Source organism: Mesocricetus auratus, unplaced genomic scaffold, assembly GCF_017639785.1.
Source record: "Mesocricetus auratus isolate SY011 unplaced genomic scaffold, BCM_Maur_2.0 Super-Scaffold_100003, whole genome shotgun sequence".
NCBI lineage: Eukaryota > Metazoa > Chordata > Mammalia > Rodentia > Cricetidae > Mesocricetus > Mesocricetus auratus.
In genome coordinates, this window is record NW_024429188.1 from 68,316,507 (window position 1) to 68,336,796 (window position 20,290).

The 20,290-nt window shown below is 37.3% G+C and overlaps 1 protein-coding gene across 6 annotated transcripts in view; it reads left to right on the plus strand.

Annotated features, from left to right (window-relative positions):
* The window catches only part of Diaph2 (diaphanous related formin 2), a 722,722-nt gene that overhangs the window by 538,166 nt on the left and 164,266 nt on the right, over positions 1 to 20,290 (plus strand). For all 6 annotated transcript variants that reach the window (XM_013115224.3, XM_040744363.1, XM_040744364.1 and 3 more), the window contains one exon: positions 6,112 to 6,247. In XM_013115224.3, the coding sequence (XP_012970678.1) occupies positions 6,112 to 6,247 (136 nt within the window). The remainder of the gene's footprint in view (positions 1 to 6,111; positions 6,248 to 20,290) is intronic.

Here is a 20,290-nt window from a genome sequence, read left to right on the forward strand (position 1 = left end):
ACATTTTGTCTTAAAAGATTGCTGAGAAGCTGTATGGTGTTAATGCTTGAGGACCCTGTAAACATCTCTTTGAAAGCAAACACCTCACTTTTGAAATTAGCGTGCATCTTTTTGCTTAACCTTGGGGGCTCTGAGTAAGTGCTAATCTCTGTCCAAAGGAGTTTTCTGGGCAGAAAATTGGGCTACATCGTTAAAACTAGTAACAGATATCAATCCTCAGAAACACTCAGCATTGGCATTTCTTTTTTATTATTTAAATTAGAAACAAGCTTGCTTCACAAGTCAATCCCAGATGCCTCTCTCTCCCCTCCTACCCCGCCTCCCATCAGTCCCCACAGTCCCCCACCCAATCTCCATGAGGGATCTCCAGAGTCTGTCATTTCATTCAGGGCAGGGCCTAGGCCCTCTCCCAAGAGTTCAGGTTGAGAAAGCATCCCTCATTGTGGGATGAGCACCCAAAGTCCATTTGTATGCCAGGGATAAATACTGATCTACTACCCAAAGCCCCATAGATTGCCTAGGCCTCCTCACTGACACCCACATATAGGGTATCTGGATCAGTCCCATGCTGTCCTCCCAGCCATCAGTCTGGGGTCCAAGAGCTCCCCCTTGTTCAGGTCAGCTGTTTCTGTGGGTTAAACAAGCCAAGTCCTAACCCCTTTGCTCATCAGTCCTCCCTCTCTGTCACTGGGTTCCAGGAGTTCTTTTCAATGTTTATCTGTGGGTATCTGTCTCTGCTTCCATCAGTCACTGGATAAATGTTCTGTTTCCCAGACTCTCTGGCAGTGGGATTATAGGCTGGCCTTTTCCTGATCCATATATGAGTGAGTATATACAATGTTTGTCTTTTTGTGACTGGGTTACCTCACTCAGGATGGTTTCTTCTAGTGCTGTCCATTTGACTGAAAATTTCAAAATTCCATTGTTTTTTTTCTGCTGAATAGTACTCCATTGTGTAAATGTACCACATTTTCTCTATTCACTCTTCAGTTGAGGGGCATGTAGGTATTTTCCAGGTTCTGGCTATTACAAATAATGCTGCTACAGCATTGGCATTTCTAAGAAAACTGGCATAGATGTCAATGACACAAAGCCTATAGATAATTAGAAGAAAGCCATCTTTCCAAATTACCATAGTGTTTATTTCAATGCTGCTATGATTTTTTACAATAAAGAAATATGAGGTTTATGGGGAACTATATGTGGAGATGTTCTTGGTAATTTAATGTTTTGAGAACTCCCAGGCTGAAAACTGTTATGTAAATCAACAAGCTCCAGCTGCTAATTCTAAGAAACTGAAGGGTATGGAAAGTTTAACTAGGTTTTGACCTTTTATGTTCTGAATTTTACATTAGGGATGAGGGAGACAGAGTTTAGGGGGTTCTATTGTAAACGATGCTTGGGGAATAAGTAGTGAGAGAGGGAACATTAAAAGTGAGACTGGATGTAGGTGTGTGAGAGCCAAGAGGGAATATTTATATAAAATTTCAAGCTAAGCAGAGGAGACTAATGAGACTGGAGGATAATGGGCAATGGTGAGACAAGGTCAGAGTCTTTGTATGGAGTGAGATTATATAAGGCTTTGTAAACTATTGGAAGGACACTGAATAGAAATAAATGGATTTTTACCAGAAAAACAAATACAGCAGAGTTTGAGAGGAAGGTACAATAAAATGTGAGAGAGGAAATTATAATCCAGAAAGGAGATGAACAAAGACCAACATTGTATATAGAAAGCAAGGATCATCAATGAGGAGGCTTAGGTAATCTATTGAGCCTTGGGTAGTAGATCAGTATTTATCCCGGGTATACAAATGGACTTTCGTCTCCCATCCAACAATGAGAGATGCACTCTCACCCTGAACTCTTGGGGGAGGGTCTAGGCCCTGCCCTGGATGAAATGACAGACTATGGACACTCCCATGGAGAGCCTCACCCTCCCTGAGGAAATGAGGAAATATTGGGGGGTTGGTGGGAGGGCACGGGAGGAGGGGAGGAAAAAAATAAAAAATAAAAAAATAAAAAGCAAGGATCATAAGAATCAAAGAGAAGAGAAAGGTTCTATTTTGTTTCTGCATTACCTGTGGCACATGGTGCATCTGTGATTCATACCATATTTACAGAGGTTAAAGTGCAAGTCTCTAAGCACCATCTAGCTATGCTATCAGTATATTTGCTCAGTGTCTGTTACTGAGTCACCTAACTACTTGAGGAAGCTAATCAAGGTTTCAATTACGCCTGTAAGTAAGAAAGTTATACCTCTGTTGCAATTGTAGCTGATTGGTTGATGAAGTATTCATGAGATCTTTCATAAGAGGAATTTTAAAGGTCACTTGTACCATAATAAGTGGAAATCTCTGGGAAAGAAAAAGTTTAGCAGTATTATAGTGCTTATAAAGTCTTAAGAGGCTCTGACTCTCCAAGTGTGGTTGCTGCAGTTGAAAACTCATTGCCCTGAGCTTTTGTCGTGACTTCTTCAATCCAATATGCCCTTTTAGCACAATGAAACTATAGAGAAGGACTATCTAATGTTGTTTGCTATTAATTAAAGAATAGGATTTCTTCCTTTCCTTAATGGAAAGCCTTAATTTGATCATGATTGCTGCTGAAAATTCTAATGAATGACTACAGTGCTTTCCTCCTGCAATCATATGGTTCTTCAGTTTCTCAGTCAAATGCTGCAAAGCTCATCTTAAGCTTCTCATTTGTAACCTGATGTTATCATTCTAAAATGAGAGAGGAAAATCTGAACGAATGTGGATCCTGGTTTACTGCTTCCTCAAGTATTTAGGATTTTCACCCTCATGTATCAAACTAACAGATAAGACCACAGCTAAGCTTACCTGTGCATTACTTTGTGACATAATACATTGAGAATGGTATCTTCACAGCCCTTTGATCTGGCTTCGAGGAAAATGTCCAGAATTTTAGAAGACTCACTAACAGCCAGGACAGTTAATGGCAATCCACAAAGCAGAGTAAAATGTTAGGTGGAGGAAATTTGAAAAAGAAAAGAGAGGACATTTTGAGAAAAAGGATTAATAAAATGGGTAAGGGCAGCTGTGTACATGGTTGACACCATCCCGTGGGTAGGCAATGTAGTCTGATTCCCTGGGTTCTTCTGTAAATCTTTCAGCAGAACAAGTGACTCCCCTGTTCTGAGACAAATCATAAAGAAATTATGCAAACTCCTTGTTTAGAAAGTTTCTGCATTAGCCCCTATCCACTACACAAATAAACTCCTCTGATGGGTTCTGAGAGGTATATTTTTTTTTTTTTTTTGGTTTTTCGAGACAGGGTTTCTCTGTGGCTTTGGAGGCTGTCCTGGAACTCGCTTGGTAGTCCAGGCTGGTCTCGAACTCACAGAGATCCGCCTGCCTCTGCCTCCCGAGTGCTGGGATTAAAGGCGTGCGCCACCAATGCCCGGCTGAGAGGTATACTAATCTATGGTTAGAAAGGTACAAATCTAATGATAGTCTGATATTATGGGGCCTGTGAACTCCCAAACCGTGGATTCTTGAATAGATTTACGGTGCCATACATGAATTTCCTCCTGTGGAATAGGCCATACAGGAGGCCATAAGGCAGTCGGTTACCCCCATAGCATATTCCACTGTTGCACCCATGGGTATATCTTGCCATTCTGATTGTTATTGTACTTCACAGAATTCACAACTGAGTAAGACTGTTAATTATTCGTTCCCCACATGCCTACAGAATACCTTTCAGTACTATGAAGGCTAGCCAGCAGGGAAGTACCAACTGGATTTCTTCATGTCCCGTGGCCAATATAAATGCTATCTTCAACAGTAGGGCATTACACTCATATTATGGTGGACAATAAAGAGCAATGGCAATAGCTTGTACCATTTGAGTGGTCTCTAAGACTCCCAACAACTCAAGGGGAGGGATCCCACACCTGAAGTGAGAGAATTATCATCTCCTGCATAGAGTCACCCCATTCACACTCATGTATTTGAATATATATTATAAAATTTCCATCTTTGTTTTATTCTCTCCTAAAACTTTAATTGTACTAAAAAGAACATTTACATGAATTATGTATTTGCATATGCCTTTTTTAGTTCATAGAAATGACTGACCCTGACAAAATACTTTAAAATCATTTAGATGTTTCCACATTTAGAAAAGGTAAACTGATTGTGAGTCTGCATGTATGCAGTACATTCTGGTCGTACTAATCCCTCTACCTTCTCTGAGCCTCCTCTATCCCTACCAGCTCCCACCCACCTCTCACCAGGTCCAATTCTATTTTCCTGTCTTAGGCTTTATTTTGCTTTTGCTTCAAAATATATTGGGACTAAGCAGAGCTGCTCATCAGGGAATGGACATAAAACTTTTCACTGGCTCCTGAGCAACCCACTAGTGGCCACATCACTGAAAACCATGACGTCCCTCTCCCTCAGCAGCCATAGACTACCATTGGATCCCCTGGGTGTGTCCCATCTGTGGATCAAGGTTGAAGGACTTGGTCTTATGCAGTCTCTGTGTAAGCAACAATAGTTCTTATGAGTTCAGGAGTACCATGGCCATGTCATGACCATTAGACAGGGTTTCACAGTCCTTCTTCATATCTTCCATCACTTATGTTCTTCCTTCCTTCCATTTTGAGGTGTTCCCTTAGTCTTGGAAGAGTAAATATGTGTGCCATTTAAGGCTTATTAGTCCCTGCTCACTTGCTCTCTGAAGTTTCTTTCTGAAACCCCTTGTTCTCAATCTGGGTATGTTTGCCCTGCCGATGGCATTTGGCAGTCTCAAGAGACATATTTGGTTGCCACGTTGTAAGAGATGCAATTTGCATCTAGTGGGTGGAGACCAAAGATGCCATCAAACATCTTCCAGTGCATAAGCCAACCTCTACAACAACAACAACAAAAGTCATCTGGCCCAAAATGACAGCAGTGCTAATTTTGAGAGGCTGCACCGAAATGTAAAATCTAGTTTATAACTTTAAGTGGAAATGTTTGATTCTATCTACAGTAGCCAGATAGTTGTGTGCTCTTAGCCTAATGTGGGGAGTATTTGCCTAACTAGTGTAATAGATGCCACAGAGGTAAAAATCAGTTAGATTTTATAGGAATAAATAAGTTCTTTCAGGCCAGGAAAATTGTTTAGAGGGGTTTTCGGGTGTATTTTAAACTATTATGCACTTTTAACATTCAGTATAGACTCAGACTCCTTAACACAAAAACCTCGGGGTATTCTTGGGGTTTTGTCTTCTTTTTTATATTTGCTGGAACAATATAGTTTTAGGGAAAGTGTAACTTTTGTAAAGTATAAACATAAGCACATACTATGAAATATATCCAATCAATCATAATCATGGGGGAAAAACAGAACGTGAAGTAATGAACATGTAGTTGATGTGTCTTTAAAATGTAGTGACTTATTTGAGCTCCCACGAAGCTGACATTATTTCATCTGGTCACATTGCTTCAACTTTCTCAAATATTACGTACTGGAATGTACTCATTCACTGGAATTTCATAAATATCGAAGAGCTTGAAATCTGTTTCATCATTTCCAATAGTCTTACCATATAAAAAGCTCTAAAACTTCCAGGTGATTGTTTCTCGTCCTGCATCATTAGGTGTAATCATTCCACTAGCAACACAACCACCTCCACAGCATAGACTAAAATACCTTGATTATGATGTATTAGGCTCTGCTGAAAGCACTTCAAGTGCACATCTCATTTCTCATCACAGATATCCTGTGAGGTAGATTTTTTTAACCCATTTTGCAGATAACAGGAAAATTTTCAATACAAGGTGAAATACTCACTTTGCTTGTGTATCAAAAGTAGTCACATTTTAACAATGAGGAAAGTATTCTCATTGTTAAACCTACAACATAGATAATGCACCCACAACACATAATGAGAATTGAAAAGATTATTTTCAATATTTTTTTCCAGAAGTGATGTCTTAAGGCTAATTATTTGTCTCTCTGTCAACAAAGAATATATGCCCACACTTTGAGGCTGCTATGAAAATTTTCCATCTCTTCAAACTTGTAGAAGTTTTAAACTGTGCCCCTTCTCCATCATACAGTGTATAGGAGATTTGTTTTATTTTATTTTGTGTTTAGGAAGCACTGAAAGAAAACCATAAGAGAAAAGAATTCGAAGAGAAGAGCAGGAGGGCAAAACTTGCAAAAGAGAAAGCTGAACAAGAGAAGCAGGAACGCCAGAAGAAGAAGAAGCAGCTCATTGATATAAACAAAGGTATGAAAACATTTCCAATGCTTTGAGTATGCTGTGACATCACAGGCCTGGGAGGCATGAAGGTTACAGTCTCCAGACAACTTGTTACATCTTACTGTGCCTCTATTTAAAAACTAATACCTGGGAATACTGCTGAGTGGTGGCGCATTTACTTAGCATGAACTTTACCCTAGGTTCTATCTTCAGGTTCTTCCCATAAAAGCAATTAAATTTTATGAAGATGCATGAAATACAAATTGATTTGATTTTTTTTGCAAACTTTTAATTATAAAGTGATTTTATTCTTGGTAGAAAACTCAGGCTGTTACTACTTTTTCTGTTACATTTATCTCATATTGCTTTTTTTTTATTTCGTCTCCTTCTACACTAAACACTGCAAATTACAGGTAATCAATATGAGATGTTGTGTTGCTGACGTCTTGCTTTTTGTGCATTTGCTATGATCATATGATCTAGAGAAGGCCATTATGGAGGAAGAAAAGAGTGAGATGAGAAGTAAAAGGCTGGGCTGGGAAGATGAGGTTCAGACCTTCATTTTACTTTGTAGGCATGTATCTGTTGACAGTACTGTAACAACAGTTCTCCTTGGGGGCTTGTACACTTCAAGTCATAATAAGTATTGACAGCACTATTACCAGGTGGAAAAAAGAATACTGCAGAGCATCTTGCTCAGCTGTTAAGCTTGTATGTAGTCCCAGTGCCTCCACAGTAATATCCACTATATGTTCTCCCAACTAGCAAACATGACCATATGTTAGAAGGGGGGGGTTCTAGCCGAGCAGGGGTGGCGCACGCCTTTAATCCCAGCACTCGGGAGGCAGAGGCAGGCAGATCTCTGTGAGTTCGAGGCCAGGCTGGACCGACAGCCTCCAGAACAATACAGAGAAACCCTGTCTCATAAAAACAAAAAAAAAAAAAGAAGAAGAGGGGGGGTTATTTTTCTTAGATTCTGTGGAAGAGAGGGCAAAATGCTCAGAATGGTGGCATAGATATGTAGTCACAGCACTAAGGAAGTAGAAACAGGAAGATTACAACTGTAAGGCCAGACTGAGCTACAGAATAAATTATACTTTATCTAAAATCAGATGGGGCAATGAGGGGACAGATGGACAAAGAAAGGTCATTAGGACTCAGGTGACTTCTATGAAATATTAAGAATAGAAGACATGGCTGTTTTCCTTGAGAAAGTAACTTTCACTGTAGGGAGAAAGGAGCCGCCCCTCTTTTTTTCAGGATGAAGAGGACCAAAATGTAAAATTAGAGCAAAAGCAAAACCAAATCTGATCGAGATACAAAGCAGTATGCTTGATATTGGAGCACTCCCTACTGTATTTAGCAATAATAAAAATTGCAAGCAGTTTTATAATAGTGACCATATATCAAGCACTATTCTAAGATTTACTACATCCTAAGACAAGTTTCAAATTTCAAATCAAGGCTCTATAATTGCCACCGTGGTTGGATAAGAAACTGAGGGTCATAAAAATTAAGTAATTTGCCCCATTAGGGTACACAAACAGCAAGTATTAGCACTGAAATAGAATGGAAGTTGTCTGACTACACAATCTTTACACTTATCCTTGCCTCTATCAATCACCATTAATAGCAACTGTTACTATGGTCCAGGACAGACATTTTTGTTATTGGCCCATGTGCTTATGGAAACTGACAAGTCCAAAGTCAACAAGGAAGATCCACAGGCTAGAAATCTGGGGACAGCAAAGTCTACGTCTGTTTTTTCCTCCTGCCTGAGTAAAATTTGTCCTTTCATATTACTAAAATCTTCAGTTGATCCGTGAGATTCATTCTTATAAGAGAATGCAATTTCCTTTATTCAAGCCCATCAATTTGAAAGTTAGAATCTTCCAAAAATACCCTCACAGAAACATCCAGGTTAATGTTTGACTAAATTTCTGGATCATGTTGCTCAGTCAAGTTGACACATAGAAAAGTAGAGCTGACAGTCTCTGGTGATTGCTTACATGTAGGAGTTGAGAGGTGAAGGCACTGAAGAAGGTAACATATTCACAGAGAAAGAAAAATCAGTATTAAAACAGATTTGGTTGTGAGGGTTAAAATGAGCAGTATCATTTGATCATATTTAGTTTTCTAATGTCTTGTAAAGAAACCTTTAAGAAGGAGATCTTCAAAAAATCTTTTTTAAAAGAAGCAACTCTGTACATGAGGATGAAACTCAGGAATTCAGTCTAAACTACATGTACAGGGTTTTGTTTGAATATTAAAGTTGTGAAGAATTAGATTTGTGAAGTAGAAATGCTGTAAGAAAATGCTAAAAACTGGTAGCTTAAAATAACAGATCTATTATCTTCCATTTCTGGAGTCTTGAAGATCAAAATGCCAACCAGGCTACATTCCTTTGGAAGACATTAAATCCTCTCATCACCTTCAGTATTTACCAGTCTTTTACTATTTTCCTGAAAATATGCCTACATTTGATCAAGATATGGACACTTATATCTTCTAGTATCATTGGAAGCACGGTAAAAATTCAAATAAGTTTTTTCTGCTTATGCTGAACTTGAGGGAAGTGAGCATAAAAGATGCATTTTAAAATAAGATTCATCTGTGCTAGATGGATGGCTCAGTGGTTAAAAATGCATACTGGTCTCTTAGAAGATCCAAGTTTAGTTTGTAGCAACTCACCACCATCTAGAATTCCAGTTCCAAGTGATATTATGCCCTCTTCTGACCTCCATGGGCTCTGTACTCACACATGCAACAACCCACTCTCAGACATACATTTAATTTTAAAATTAAAACAAATCATATTTATCTTTTAAGAACTGTTACCTTATGTAGGTCAATCAAATAGCAAGCTTCAATATTAGCTGCTTAACTTGTGGCCTATGTGTTACAAATATAAATTATTATACATTTCAATAGTATTTTACATGTTGACTAGGTTCATACTTCAGAGTAAATTTTGAAAGATATCCTCTAGGATTATGTGGGTGCAGTCTAAGTTTTAAGAATGAAAACATGCAGAAGAAGAAGAAGAATATACTTATATGTAAAGATGGAGTTCCATGTATCACATAGATATGTATAATTTTATGCATTAATCAAAAATGGTAAAAATGTCAATTACTCTGATGTGATCATTGGATATTGCATATACATTCATCACACTGTACCCTGTAAATGTATACACTCAAAACAGTAACTGAAGAATAGGGGATATAATGCAGTAGTCATATCCTTTTCTCCCACTTGATAGGACCTGGGTTCCATTTCGAGTAACACAAAATTAATAATAACTAAAAATCTTTTCTCATTTAAGTAAAAATACATGCATTTTAAACCATTTCTAATTACACATGTTACTTAACAATTTCTATTTTATATCAACTTAAGAAAAGGACAAATTATTGTAGAGCAATGGTTCATGAGCTCACAAAACTACTGTGTAGAAACAATGAAATATAGTAATCTGGCATGCAAAATTATGTACATTTATCATGGAGAAATGTACTAAGATTTAATTATTCAAAAGGAATAGAATAACTATAACATAAAAGATTATATCTGAAATCTAAATATCATCAACTGAGTTCAGAAATAAGTACAGACATCACAAAAGCCAAGAAGAAAATATTAATGTTCAAGATAGAAACATAAAAATATCATGTATCAAATCTCCATTTTTAGAGACCTGGAGATCAGAATGCAAAAGTCAGGACAGGAAATCATATTTCTTATTGTAAATGAGAATATATGTATTATATGCTAAGAAGGCCTGTAATTTGTGAGCCTGATTAAATGTAACTTCTGTGTTAAGGCGTCCATTTCAGCTCCACCAACTAGCTTTATGTTCATGTTCTTTTCCTGTATCCGTTCATGCTTCAGGTCCCTCAGCTATAATATGGGGAAATGGCATTCATCTTCTGTAGGTTTAGTCAGGATTAAGTGAGATAATAAGTATAATAACACATGGCCTAGAATACACTCACTGTTAATGCTGATGTGTCTTTTAATGTTCATTGAAGAATCTGGAAAATGATCAAGGAATAGTTCCCACCTTTAAGAAGTTTTCAGTTTTGCCAAAGAGATTTAATAAAGCTGAACCAGCAGCTAGGAAATTGTGTGCTGATACATGATAGAGATTATTTGCTTTGTAGGTCTATCCAAAGGGAGAAATCAATTTGGTTTGGCAAAATGTCAACTCATCATGGAAAAGAACAAGTGTAGTTTGTGTGCATATTAGTTGAACTACTCCTTGAAAAATGGATAAAAAATGTTTGCTCTACAGAGGCCAAGCATTTCAAGGAAAGCAAAATTACATCATCAGTGCTACACATCAGCACGTCACGTAACAGGGCCTTATGTAAGCTATGTTTACTGGATCATGGGAAAGTACAAAATGAAGAGGATGAGATCCTAAATTCAAGTCCTGTCTTCATCATTTCCTAGGCTATAATCTCTGTCAATGTGTTGCAGCTTTCTGTGCCTGAGTTTCCTCATAAAGTGAATAATATCAGTATTTTTTCTCTACTGTGAGTACTAAATGTGGGAACCAACAAAATTGCCAGAAGTGAGCATTATTTGTATTCTAGCCTACACAGCAAATATATAATGATGTATTTTAACATATTCTCTGTCTCTGATGCTTTCATGCTAAGTGGATATTTTCTGTTGTTACTGTGGTCAGGAAGACAGTTGGGTTTGAAGAACTGTGGGAAAGGGAGGATGGAGCCAGCCTATGAAAGTCCTTGGAAGTGAGACACAAGAGTATGGCATGATGAGGGAGGAGAGACCAGGTTATTGAAGAAATCTTTTCGGAGATTGCTGAGGTAGTAAGCCTGAAGCACAAGAAAAGAGAGGTGACTACGAGGAGGACGTAGCCAAGAAAGAACAGGGAAAGGTGAAGAAAAAGGAGTTATCTGGTAGCTGATTCTTTCTTCAAAGGAGTTTAAACCTGTGGCAGCTTATGAGGGTGCTAGCAGGAAGGAAAAAATTCATGAAAGAATGAAGAAAGACAGTGTGAGTTGCAAGCTGCAGTTTTTCTAGAGAGCAAGAGACTTCTTTTTTCAGAACTGCACAGTTTTACCAATAGATAATTATATATTGATGTCTTTTAGTGTATTAGGTTATTTCATTCATCCAACTAACATTTATTGCACCATTTCCCAAATAATCATAATTAGAACATGCACAGTAATATAGTATTTATTTGAATGTAAAATGGAGAAAGCTAATTTACATGCAGCAAAAATTATGCTAAATCAATAAATGTGCTCAAAAATGTGTGTGCACAGTATACGAACTACATAAAGTGCTGGGAATAATCTGCATTCTCCAACCTGTACTTATGTTGATATGGATGATAATTAACTTAGGGACCATAAAAACCATTAATTAGTTATGTGGATAGAGAAAGAAAGCTTACCAAATATTTGCAAATAAATCTCTTTTTTCCATGTTTATGGTAATCAACAAATTACCTGCAGTTACTTGCAGGAAGCAATAGGGAAAATACATAAAAAACTGATTTTTAAAATAGCAAACTACAGCTGTGATTCTGGTATAAATGTTATTTAATCAGGAATGGTTTTGTTCTTCCTTATATAATATATGGAAATTAGTATTGCCAGTTGCCTTCTAGTACATTGATAATAAATGAGGATCAATCAGTCTTCACAGAGAAGAATAGCAAGTTTTGATGCATATACATTAGTGTTTTAATGCAATGCACAGGTATATTCTCTCCAGAAAGCCTTCCCCAATGGAGAACATGTCCTTCTCTTACATGTCTTCAATCCCCCTCTACAAATGCCTGTTCTTAGAGTTATATGAAACCTTTTCTTAATAAATATCAACTGTATTTCGCAAAGAAGTAAATTCTGGATAATGATTCGTAGCAATTTTGGTTTTCTCTATTTTCCAAAACTTAAAATAATTATCTCTTGACTTGGGCAAGGTGTTGCACACCTGTAATCATAGGTTAAAACTATATTCCCTGCTGTCATACTCCAGACCTTAGATGACAGTAACCCAAATTACAGATGCAAAACCCCACAAATGATGGAATCTATTCAAATAGTATTTAAGCGTCTCTAATAATATAAATTACTGAAGTAATATACAACACCAATCTTGCATATTTTGCATATGTTAATGAATACTTCAGAGGTGCTAATGCAGTGTTAAGCAAGTTCATATACTTGGTGGAACTAAAAGAAAATCATGACTTACTAAAGCCTTGTCTTTGTAGACAAGATGAATATCAGGGTGATGCCCTACATAAACTACCTTGTTCCCTATATTACCAAACACATAAAGAAATCTGTATTTCTTCAAAACAAGAGCTTTTTCTCTTTGTTCTTTAGGATGGCACTTTTCCATAGAGACTTGGAGGTGGCTTTCTCAAGATTATTCAACATAGTAATTTTGCCCAGGTCTTTGGCACTTTTAGCACACTAAGGTATGTGTACTGTGTGCACATCCATGAACAGATGGAGGTCAGAGGAGAATGCTGAGTGTCTTGCTATCACTCTCCACCTCATTCCCTCAAGAAAGGATCTCCTGAATTTGGAGCTAGACTCCATCAGCCCCCATAAATTGTCCTGTCTCCACCTTACACAGTATTGGGGTTGCCATCTATGCCTGGATTTTTCTGTTTTAACGTAGTTGCTGGAGATTGGAATTCTGTTCCTCATGCTTGTATAGTAAGCACTTCTACCAAAGAGCCATTTCTTTGGGTCTGAACTGTGTTGTCTTAATGAAACATCCTTGAGTCCATTTTCAGAAAACATCATGCCATGTTGTCATTCATTTGATAAAGAATTTTTTTAATTTTTAAAATTGAAACACTGTTAACATGTTGAAATGCAGCATTCACACTGTAGCAATAACGAATAACCTGTTGACTTTTGATGTTCTATCACCTCAGGCAGATGTCTCATCACTGACTTAACTTGCAATTGAAATCAATTTACCTCCCTATCTTTGAAGCCAGACAAACTTGAGTGTTCCATTTACAGTGTATCCTTGACAGCACACTTAGCCTTACTAATCCTCAGCTTCCTCATTTAAAGAACAGAGAAAGTAATAGCATCCATTACATGTATATGTGAGGACATATACAAATCACTGAGTATTTTTCTAGAATACAGTTGGCACTTAATAACGATATAATAGTAAATACTAAAATTGTTTTCAGTAGATATATAAAGGTGGTTATTGATAGCATATAACTGGCTATCCTAAAGAGAGCTTCTGATTACTATGATTTATGACTAACAGAGAGGCCATATGTATATCAACCTTTAACATGTGTTGTCTTTCTAAAGTCTTCTCAGTGTACAGCTCTCATTTCTGCACTCCCAATCTCCTTACCACTGAGAGGAATTTGCCTTTATATTTTATACAAGTGAAAATGTACAGCATATGACAGTCAAATATAATTTGGGGCAGATAATGAACTTACTGGTAGGTCACTGGGATCTTATTATCATTTCTAGCGGGGCATTTTTAAGAGTATTAGTGACCACATTAGTTAATGAGAGTGTACTTAATATCTAAACTACTTCCAGAATATAGTCTAGATTATCAGGTTCTAAGTATTTATCCTGTAGCACAATTTATCCATACCATTATTGATTTTTTTCTGACCTCATACCATAGTAATTACACGTATGGAATCAGTTCAGTGGGAATAAGTGGTAAACTCGCATTCTATCAGCCCTTGCAGAAAACAAGTTCCTACATCTACTAAAAATACTCTTAAATGGGAAGACAAAAATAAATATGTGAAACAAGATAGGTAATTTACTTAGGTCTCATTACACGTTCTTACATTCTAAATGCAGAACCTCAGATTCATAAAAACTGTAAGAGCTGTCTTGTATGTGCTGAGCATTTAGCAAGATTTCATCAGTCCTGTGTAGGAGATAAGTTAAGCTAACAATTACAAATTTGGCTTTTCTTTACAGTATGATTGTTGTTATGTATGCCTTATGTGTCTTCATTAGGAAAAAAAATCTATGAGGATATTGGAGCAGGTGGGTGAAAACAATAAAATTGACATATAAGAAATGATCAAAATGCATTGTCGGTTTCCTAATCACTTATTAGAGATATACTTTTATTCCATATTTTAAGATTTTCATTCTTATTGTAGAGAATTATGAAACGAATAACAGCTGTTATATACCCACATTGTGGCTAATTTGACTCTCTTTTCAGTTGAATGCATTTGGATTCATGTCAGTAATTATACCTAACAGATCCAGAGAACCAGCAAACTGCACTGAGTCCATTTGAGTCTCTACTAATGCTTTTTTAAAAAAATTATATTTTTTCCATGCACAGCATGTCCTTGAAGCCTTGGTATTCATAAAGGACAAAATCTAGTGTTGCATTAAATGTGCAAAAGTATTGTTCCAGATGAAAAATTTCCATATTTTCTTTAATTTTGATTCTACAAGTTTTTAATTGAGTGCCCAGAGTGTGCTGAACAGAGTGACACGCCCTAATCATAGCATTGTTATGTTACAAATCAGAAGCATTATCCTACTTAAAGTGTTATTAGCTACCAGGCACTCTGTCTATGGGTACCTCTGCTGTAAGAAGGACCTACATACTTATGGATGTGTATACTCTCAGAGAGTGTGCAGAACATTCAATATGTAAATTTAATGTCTTTCCACAAATATGGTGTATATTTATGTTGAAAACTTTCTGTGTTTCTTCTTTTCAAATGTCCAATCCTCAGTCATCAGTTATTCCCTTAACATGTGAAATGTTAATTAAGTCAAAAATATCATAGCTAGTTTGGGAATAAAAGCATGTCATAGTTTTTTGAAACTAGTTGTGTCTTTGTTAAAGTGATATTAAAAAAACATTAAAACCTGATCCTAGAATATCTAACTGTCATCCTAATAAATCATAGGTTTAATGTGTTACTTAGCAAAAGCATAGAAGAAGATAATATAATTCATTTGGGAATCAAAAATAATTATTGTCTTAGATGTGCAATTAACTGTTGATCAGAGAACACTTTTATTTATTAGAACTAATTCTGGAATATAAGTGTACATTGTTTTTAAAAAATGACCCCTCTCTTTATCAGAATAGATATTTCAGAGCTCCTGAGTTTGCTTTAACCTGTTCTGTTTGCAGGTTACTGGTAGGTCTAAAATATGCTGTGTTGATGATCAGACAGGATCCAGGAAATTTTATTTCAGATTTGTATACTTGTGTAAGTTAAGATAATTACATTTTCAAAAATGGTGGTTTAGGCTGTGCTGTAAGGTACAAGGTGAAATGTATAGCTTTGTTTGACTGTCTAGCCTACTACTGTTATAGCATGATCCTTAACTGAATATTTAAGTTAATTCTATGCAGTTGCCGGTTTGCAAATTTTCAAATTCCTTTTTCCTCTCACCAGTATCTTATATGTTCTTGGTTGACTTGCTACCTTGTCTGATTTTCTAGAACAGTATTTCCGTGAAAGGAAAATGTGTTCCCTCTAGTCCTCTTTTGTCAAAAACCCTTTGCACTTGCTTTCGTTTGCCAATTGAACCTTTTTTGAAATGCATCAGTAGGGAGAGCTTGCCTAGCCTTTGCCAGACAGGAGTAGCTGTAGGTGCATTTAAACAATCCAACTTGAAAAGGGAATTTCTCTCTTTTTATTTGAAAACAATTGAAAATGAAAGGTGTATGTCTCAGGACAGAGTGCTTAACTGACCTCTTTCTACGGAACTGAGGTGTGGTATATGAAACTGCCTCCCCTGTGTCTTCCCTCGTGTTTTAAAAAGGTGCTTTGCTTGTTTGAGGCAACCGGTTCCGAGGCAGAGCTCTAGCCATTGTAAGCAGAATCCATTGTGTTATTAGGTCCGGGTATACTGTGCTTTGCATCTCTTTTTCTTTGTTCTTAGTCAATACAGCTATGTTTTAAGGGCTATCTGATCATATTGGGAGGGGAAATTGATACTGGGACTGTAGAGATGCCTTTAAAGATGAACCACAGTTGCATTAATCTTTAAATGTAACCATTGTCCATTCCCCCACAGCACATTTAACCTGTACTTTTAAGTAATCCTCTAAGCTGCAGCGACTAAATCATGTTGAAAATATCCATTTTCACTTCAGTAGCCATAACAATAAATGAAAACCACAAAGGACTGTGTCTTTCCTAACTTTTCAAAATAGGAGTAGGAGGGGCGGTGTGTGCCGCTTTCGGCCTAGCTTTCTTCATCCTGCCTCTGATTGGAACATCCCAGAGAAGTGAGGTAAACAATTATATAAGAAAGGATATGGGATTTCCTTATTAAAAAATCACACATAAGTATAAACTTGTGAAAAATATATTATGTACTCTGGACTTCAGTAGTAAACAGTATGATTGAAGGATATAGAAACGAGCCTTGTGTGGTGGCATATGCCTTTATTCTCAGTACTTGGGAGGCAGAGGCAGAGACAGGTAGATCTCTGAGTTGGAGGCCAGCCTTGTTTCCATAGTGAGACATTGTCTCAAAAAATTTTTAAAAGGAATTAACACTGGAGCCTGGAACTGTGGTTTATACCTGTAATCCCAATACTTGAAAGATGAAGGTGAAATGATCAGTAATTCAAGGTCATTCTAAGCTGTGTAGTGACTTCTAGCCAGCCTGGGTTACATAAAGCCTTGTATCAAATAAATAAATACACAGGAACTAAAAAGTAAAGTTGTTGCTTAGGTACCAATGTAAAACTGGAAATTACATATGTTGCTGTGGTGGTCATGTGTCATACTGTTTAAGTGGAAAAATGAGACCATATCCCAATTTGTTTGTGTGAACATTTTTGTCAGTTGTCTCACAAATGTGGTAGGAAAGGGATTACTGTCTGTTGACCATCTGTAAATTAAATTCAAGATATTCAAGAAGTGCCAACCTTTAGTTCACCAAATATAAGTCCTTGATATAAGCATTACTTTCTTTGTGGTAAGGAGTTCCTGGAATGAGTTTCTGATGATCATGTAATGCTTTTATGTAATATTTATCCGTATGGCCATGTGGATTTTATGACTTGATGATGCCTTTTCATCATTCTGCTATGCGGCTCTCCCTCTGTCTTCAGCATTGTCACACACTTCTTGATGCATTGCTGCCTGGTAGGTGACATCATGATTTGTGAGCAATCCGATATATAAATAAGGTGGTGAGAACTGCCTCAGCAATTTGTTTTCTATTTGGGATGAATTAAGTAATCTCTTGGTGTTCGCTTGCGTTTCCCTCTGTTCTGTGTTTTCACAATTATATTAGGTACTACAGGAACGGCTTTTTCCTCTTTCTTTCCATTTCTAAAGAACATTTGGTTAGTTCAAAATTTTCCTAGAAATGTAATGCCCCATATGTCATAATATACTTCTAGTGCTTTATATATTTAGGTCATGCCAGAATGTAGAATTGAGCAATAAACTAATAGCTACTAATTTTCTAGGAGAATGCTAGGGATACAGATACTTTGAGCATTATGCTCCATATGGAGTGAGGAGAATCCCAATTCCTAGCCAATCCGTGAGGCCCATGTTTAGTGAGAGAAACTGTCCCACATATAAGGAGAACAACAGAGGAAGACAGAAAACATTGACCTCTAACTTACACACACACACACACACACACACACACACACACACACACACACACACACACACGCACACAGGCTCATGACTCTTCAGGACTTTGGGAGACATCTCCTTCTTAGTAACCTTATAGGAACAGTTATTCTTTCCATTTGTCCCATTTCTTCAAACATTCTGTTGCTGTAGGTGTTAACACTTTGGAGTCTTCTCTTAGAATTATTCTAGGACAGTAGTTCACAAATACAGTCCCTAGAGCAGTAGATTAAACATAACGTGAGAATTTGGTAGAAATGTAGAGTTTTTGGATTCATCCTGAGCTACTGAATAAGCAACTGGAGAGGATGGATCATGGGGACAGCAAGTTGTTCTTTTGTAAGCTCTCCTGATGTTTCTGATGCAACTAAAGTTTAAGACCCCAAGAATCCAATGACACCTGATCCCATTTTATAGGTTGACAACTGTGCTGAAGCAGCACACAGTTAAAGCCACAAAGCACTTGCTATTTAGTACACAAAAGGAGAGCAGAGATTAGAGCTATTGACTCTTCCCACTGTCCTTGATTGCCAATGCTTGCAAATGTCTTTAATTATGTTTTTACACTGAATCGTGATACCATTGTGCATTTACAAGAGACCCTTTTCTACCTGCCTTGTGTTTCAGTTTTTTTAATCTACTGACTGTAACAGAATCAGTCAGAATCAAGAAGCTTTCTGTGACAAAATGAGGAGATACGTTTTTTTTTATTCTGTGTATTTCTCACATCATGTGAGAGTCAATCTCTGTCCCTTCGCATCCTCCCTCTGCCCCTTCATCCCTCTCCCGAATAAAACAAATTCAAGAGAAAAAATTTAAAAGGGAAGAAATTAAAAAGTCTCATCATGGAAGCTGCAGTGCAACCCAAAAATCATGTATACTTCTTGGTCCTTACATCAATACTTGGAAATGTTCAATGCAAAGAGTCATTCGTCTGGTTCAAGGACCCTGTTTTCCACTACACTATTGATGCTGGACTCTAGCTGGACTTCTTTTGGACATCCCATTGGCCACCTCATAAGTCTGGGCCTGACCAGCTGTAGGGTTGGTTCACGATATAGAAAATGGGGACAGCTGTCCCATGCTCACCATTTCTGGGAGTGTCTCACCCACACCTCTGCTAACAGGGTTGGCTCTATTGTGCTGCCCTGGGAAGGTACAGGACCTGCTCTCCCAAATGTAGCAGCTGGTGGGGGGGGTTAAGGATGGTTCTATCTCCCATCTGTCTCAGATGTAGATGGGGGGCAATTCTACCACACCCATGTCACCACAAGACAGGGTAATGGGGACAGCTCTCCCATGGTCACAGTTTGGGGACTGGCTCTCCCACACCTGTGCTAACAGTGTTGACTCAATTCTGGTGCCCTGGCAAGATGCAGGACTTTACCTCCTGAGTACTGCAGCTGGTAGGGTTCAGGGCAGCTCTACTGCTCTTATGACCACAGGGCCAGCTCTCCCACCTGCCCCAGGCATTAATAGGTTCATGGGTGAGAGAGGCAGAGAGAATACTCTTGATACTGGGCATGTTTCTGGGACCCCAGATGTCTGTTATTCAGTATGACTCTCATTGATACATATATTTATGTTTTTAAAGCATGACAAATGAATTCAGGAAACTGATATATGCATATGTGTAGATTTAGTTTGTAAAAATGAATTACAGAGAAATTTCTTAAGTAGCATTTCCATTTCAGTATTAGAATAGAATTCCTTCGTAATGGAAAGGAGATAGATAATGATTGTGAAACTCTTCTGGAATCTATCTATTGAAAAAGAACATTACCTTCTACCAGTTATCCCCATGTTTTTACTATAATAATCTGTGTATGTGTGCTTTAAGGGTCTTTTATTCCCTCTTAATGGACACTTTCATATATATTTTTAACAAGCATTTCTTTTCAATGATAAGGAATTGGGTCATTGAGACCATTTTCTTACTGAATCACACTTGATTGCATATAAAAACTTATGTAGCCTGTCAGAGAAGTGACTTAACAAGGAGGAAATTCTTCCTTAATAGGATTTTATAAATATAAAAGTAAAGAAAATATCATTTAGAAATTATCAGAAATTGTAAGTAGTATATCATTGTGAAGGTTTTATAATCCTTTATCAGATGTCCAAAATAAATTTTCTCAAAAATGGACAATCAAGATAAATTCTTATGCTACATTTTATTTTGCCACAATTGCATCTAATAGTTGGATCAAAAATTATGAATTATCTCATTAAAGCACTATGTTCAGGGCTCTCAAGAGCCGGGGCTCCTGTGTTATTGCAGAAGTGGCAATTGTCCCTGACTATGCGGTTTGCAGGCACACAAAGCCCCTGATTTACATAAGTAATAGGAGTACCAAGAGGTACAATGTCTGCATACTTTGCTCATAAAAATTAAATGAATACTTTGACTTGAATAAAAGTGA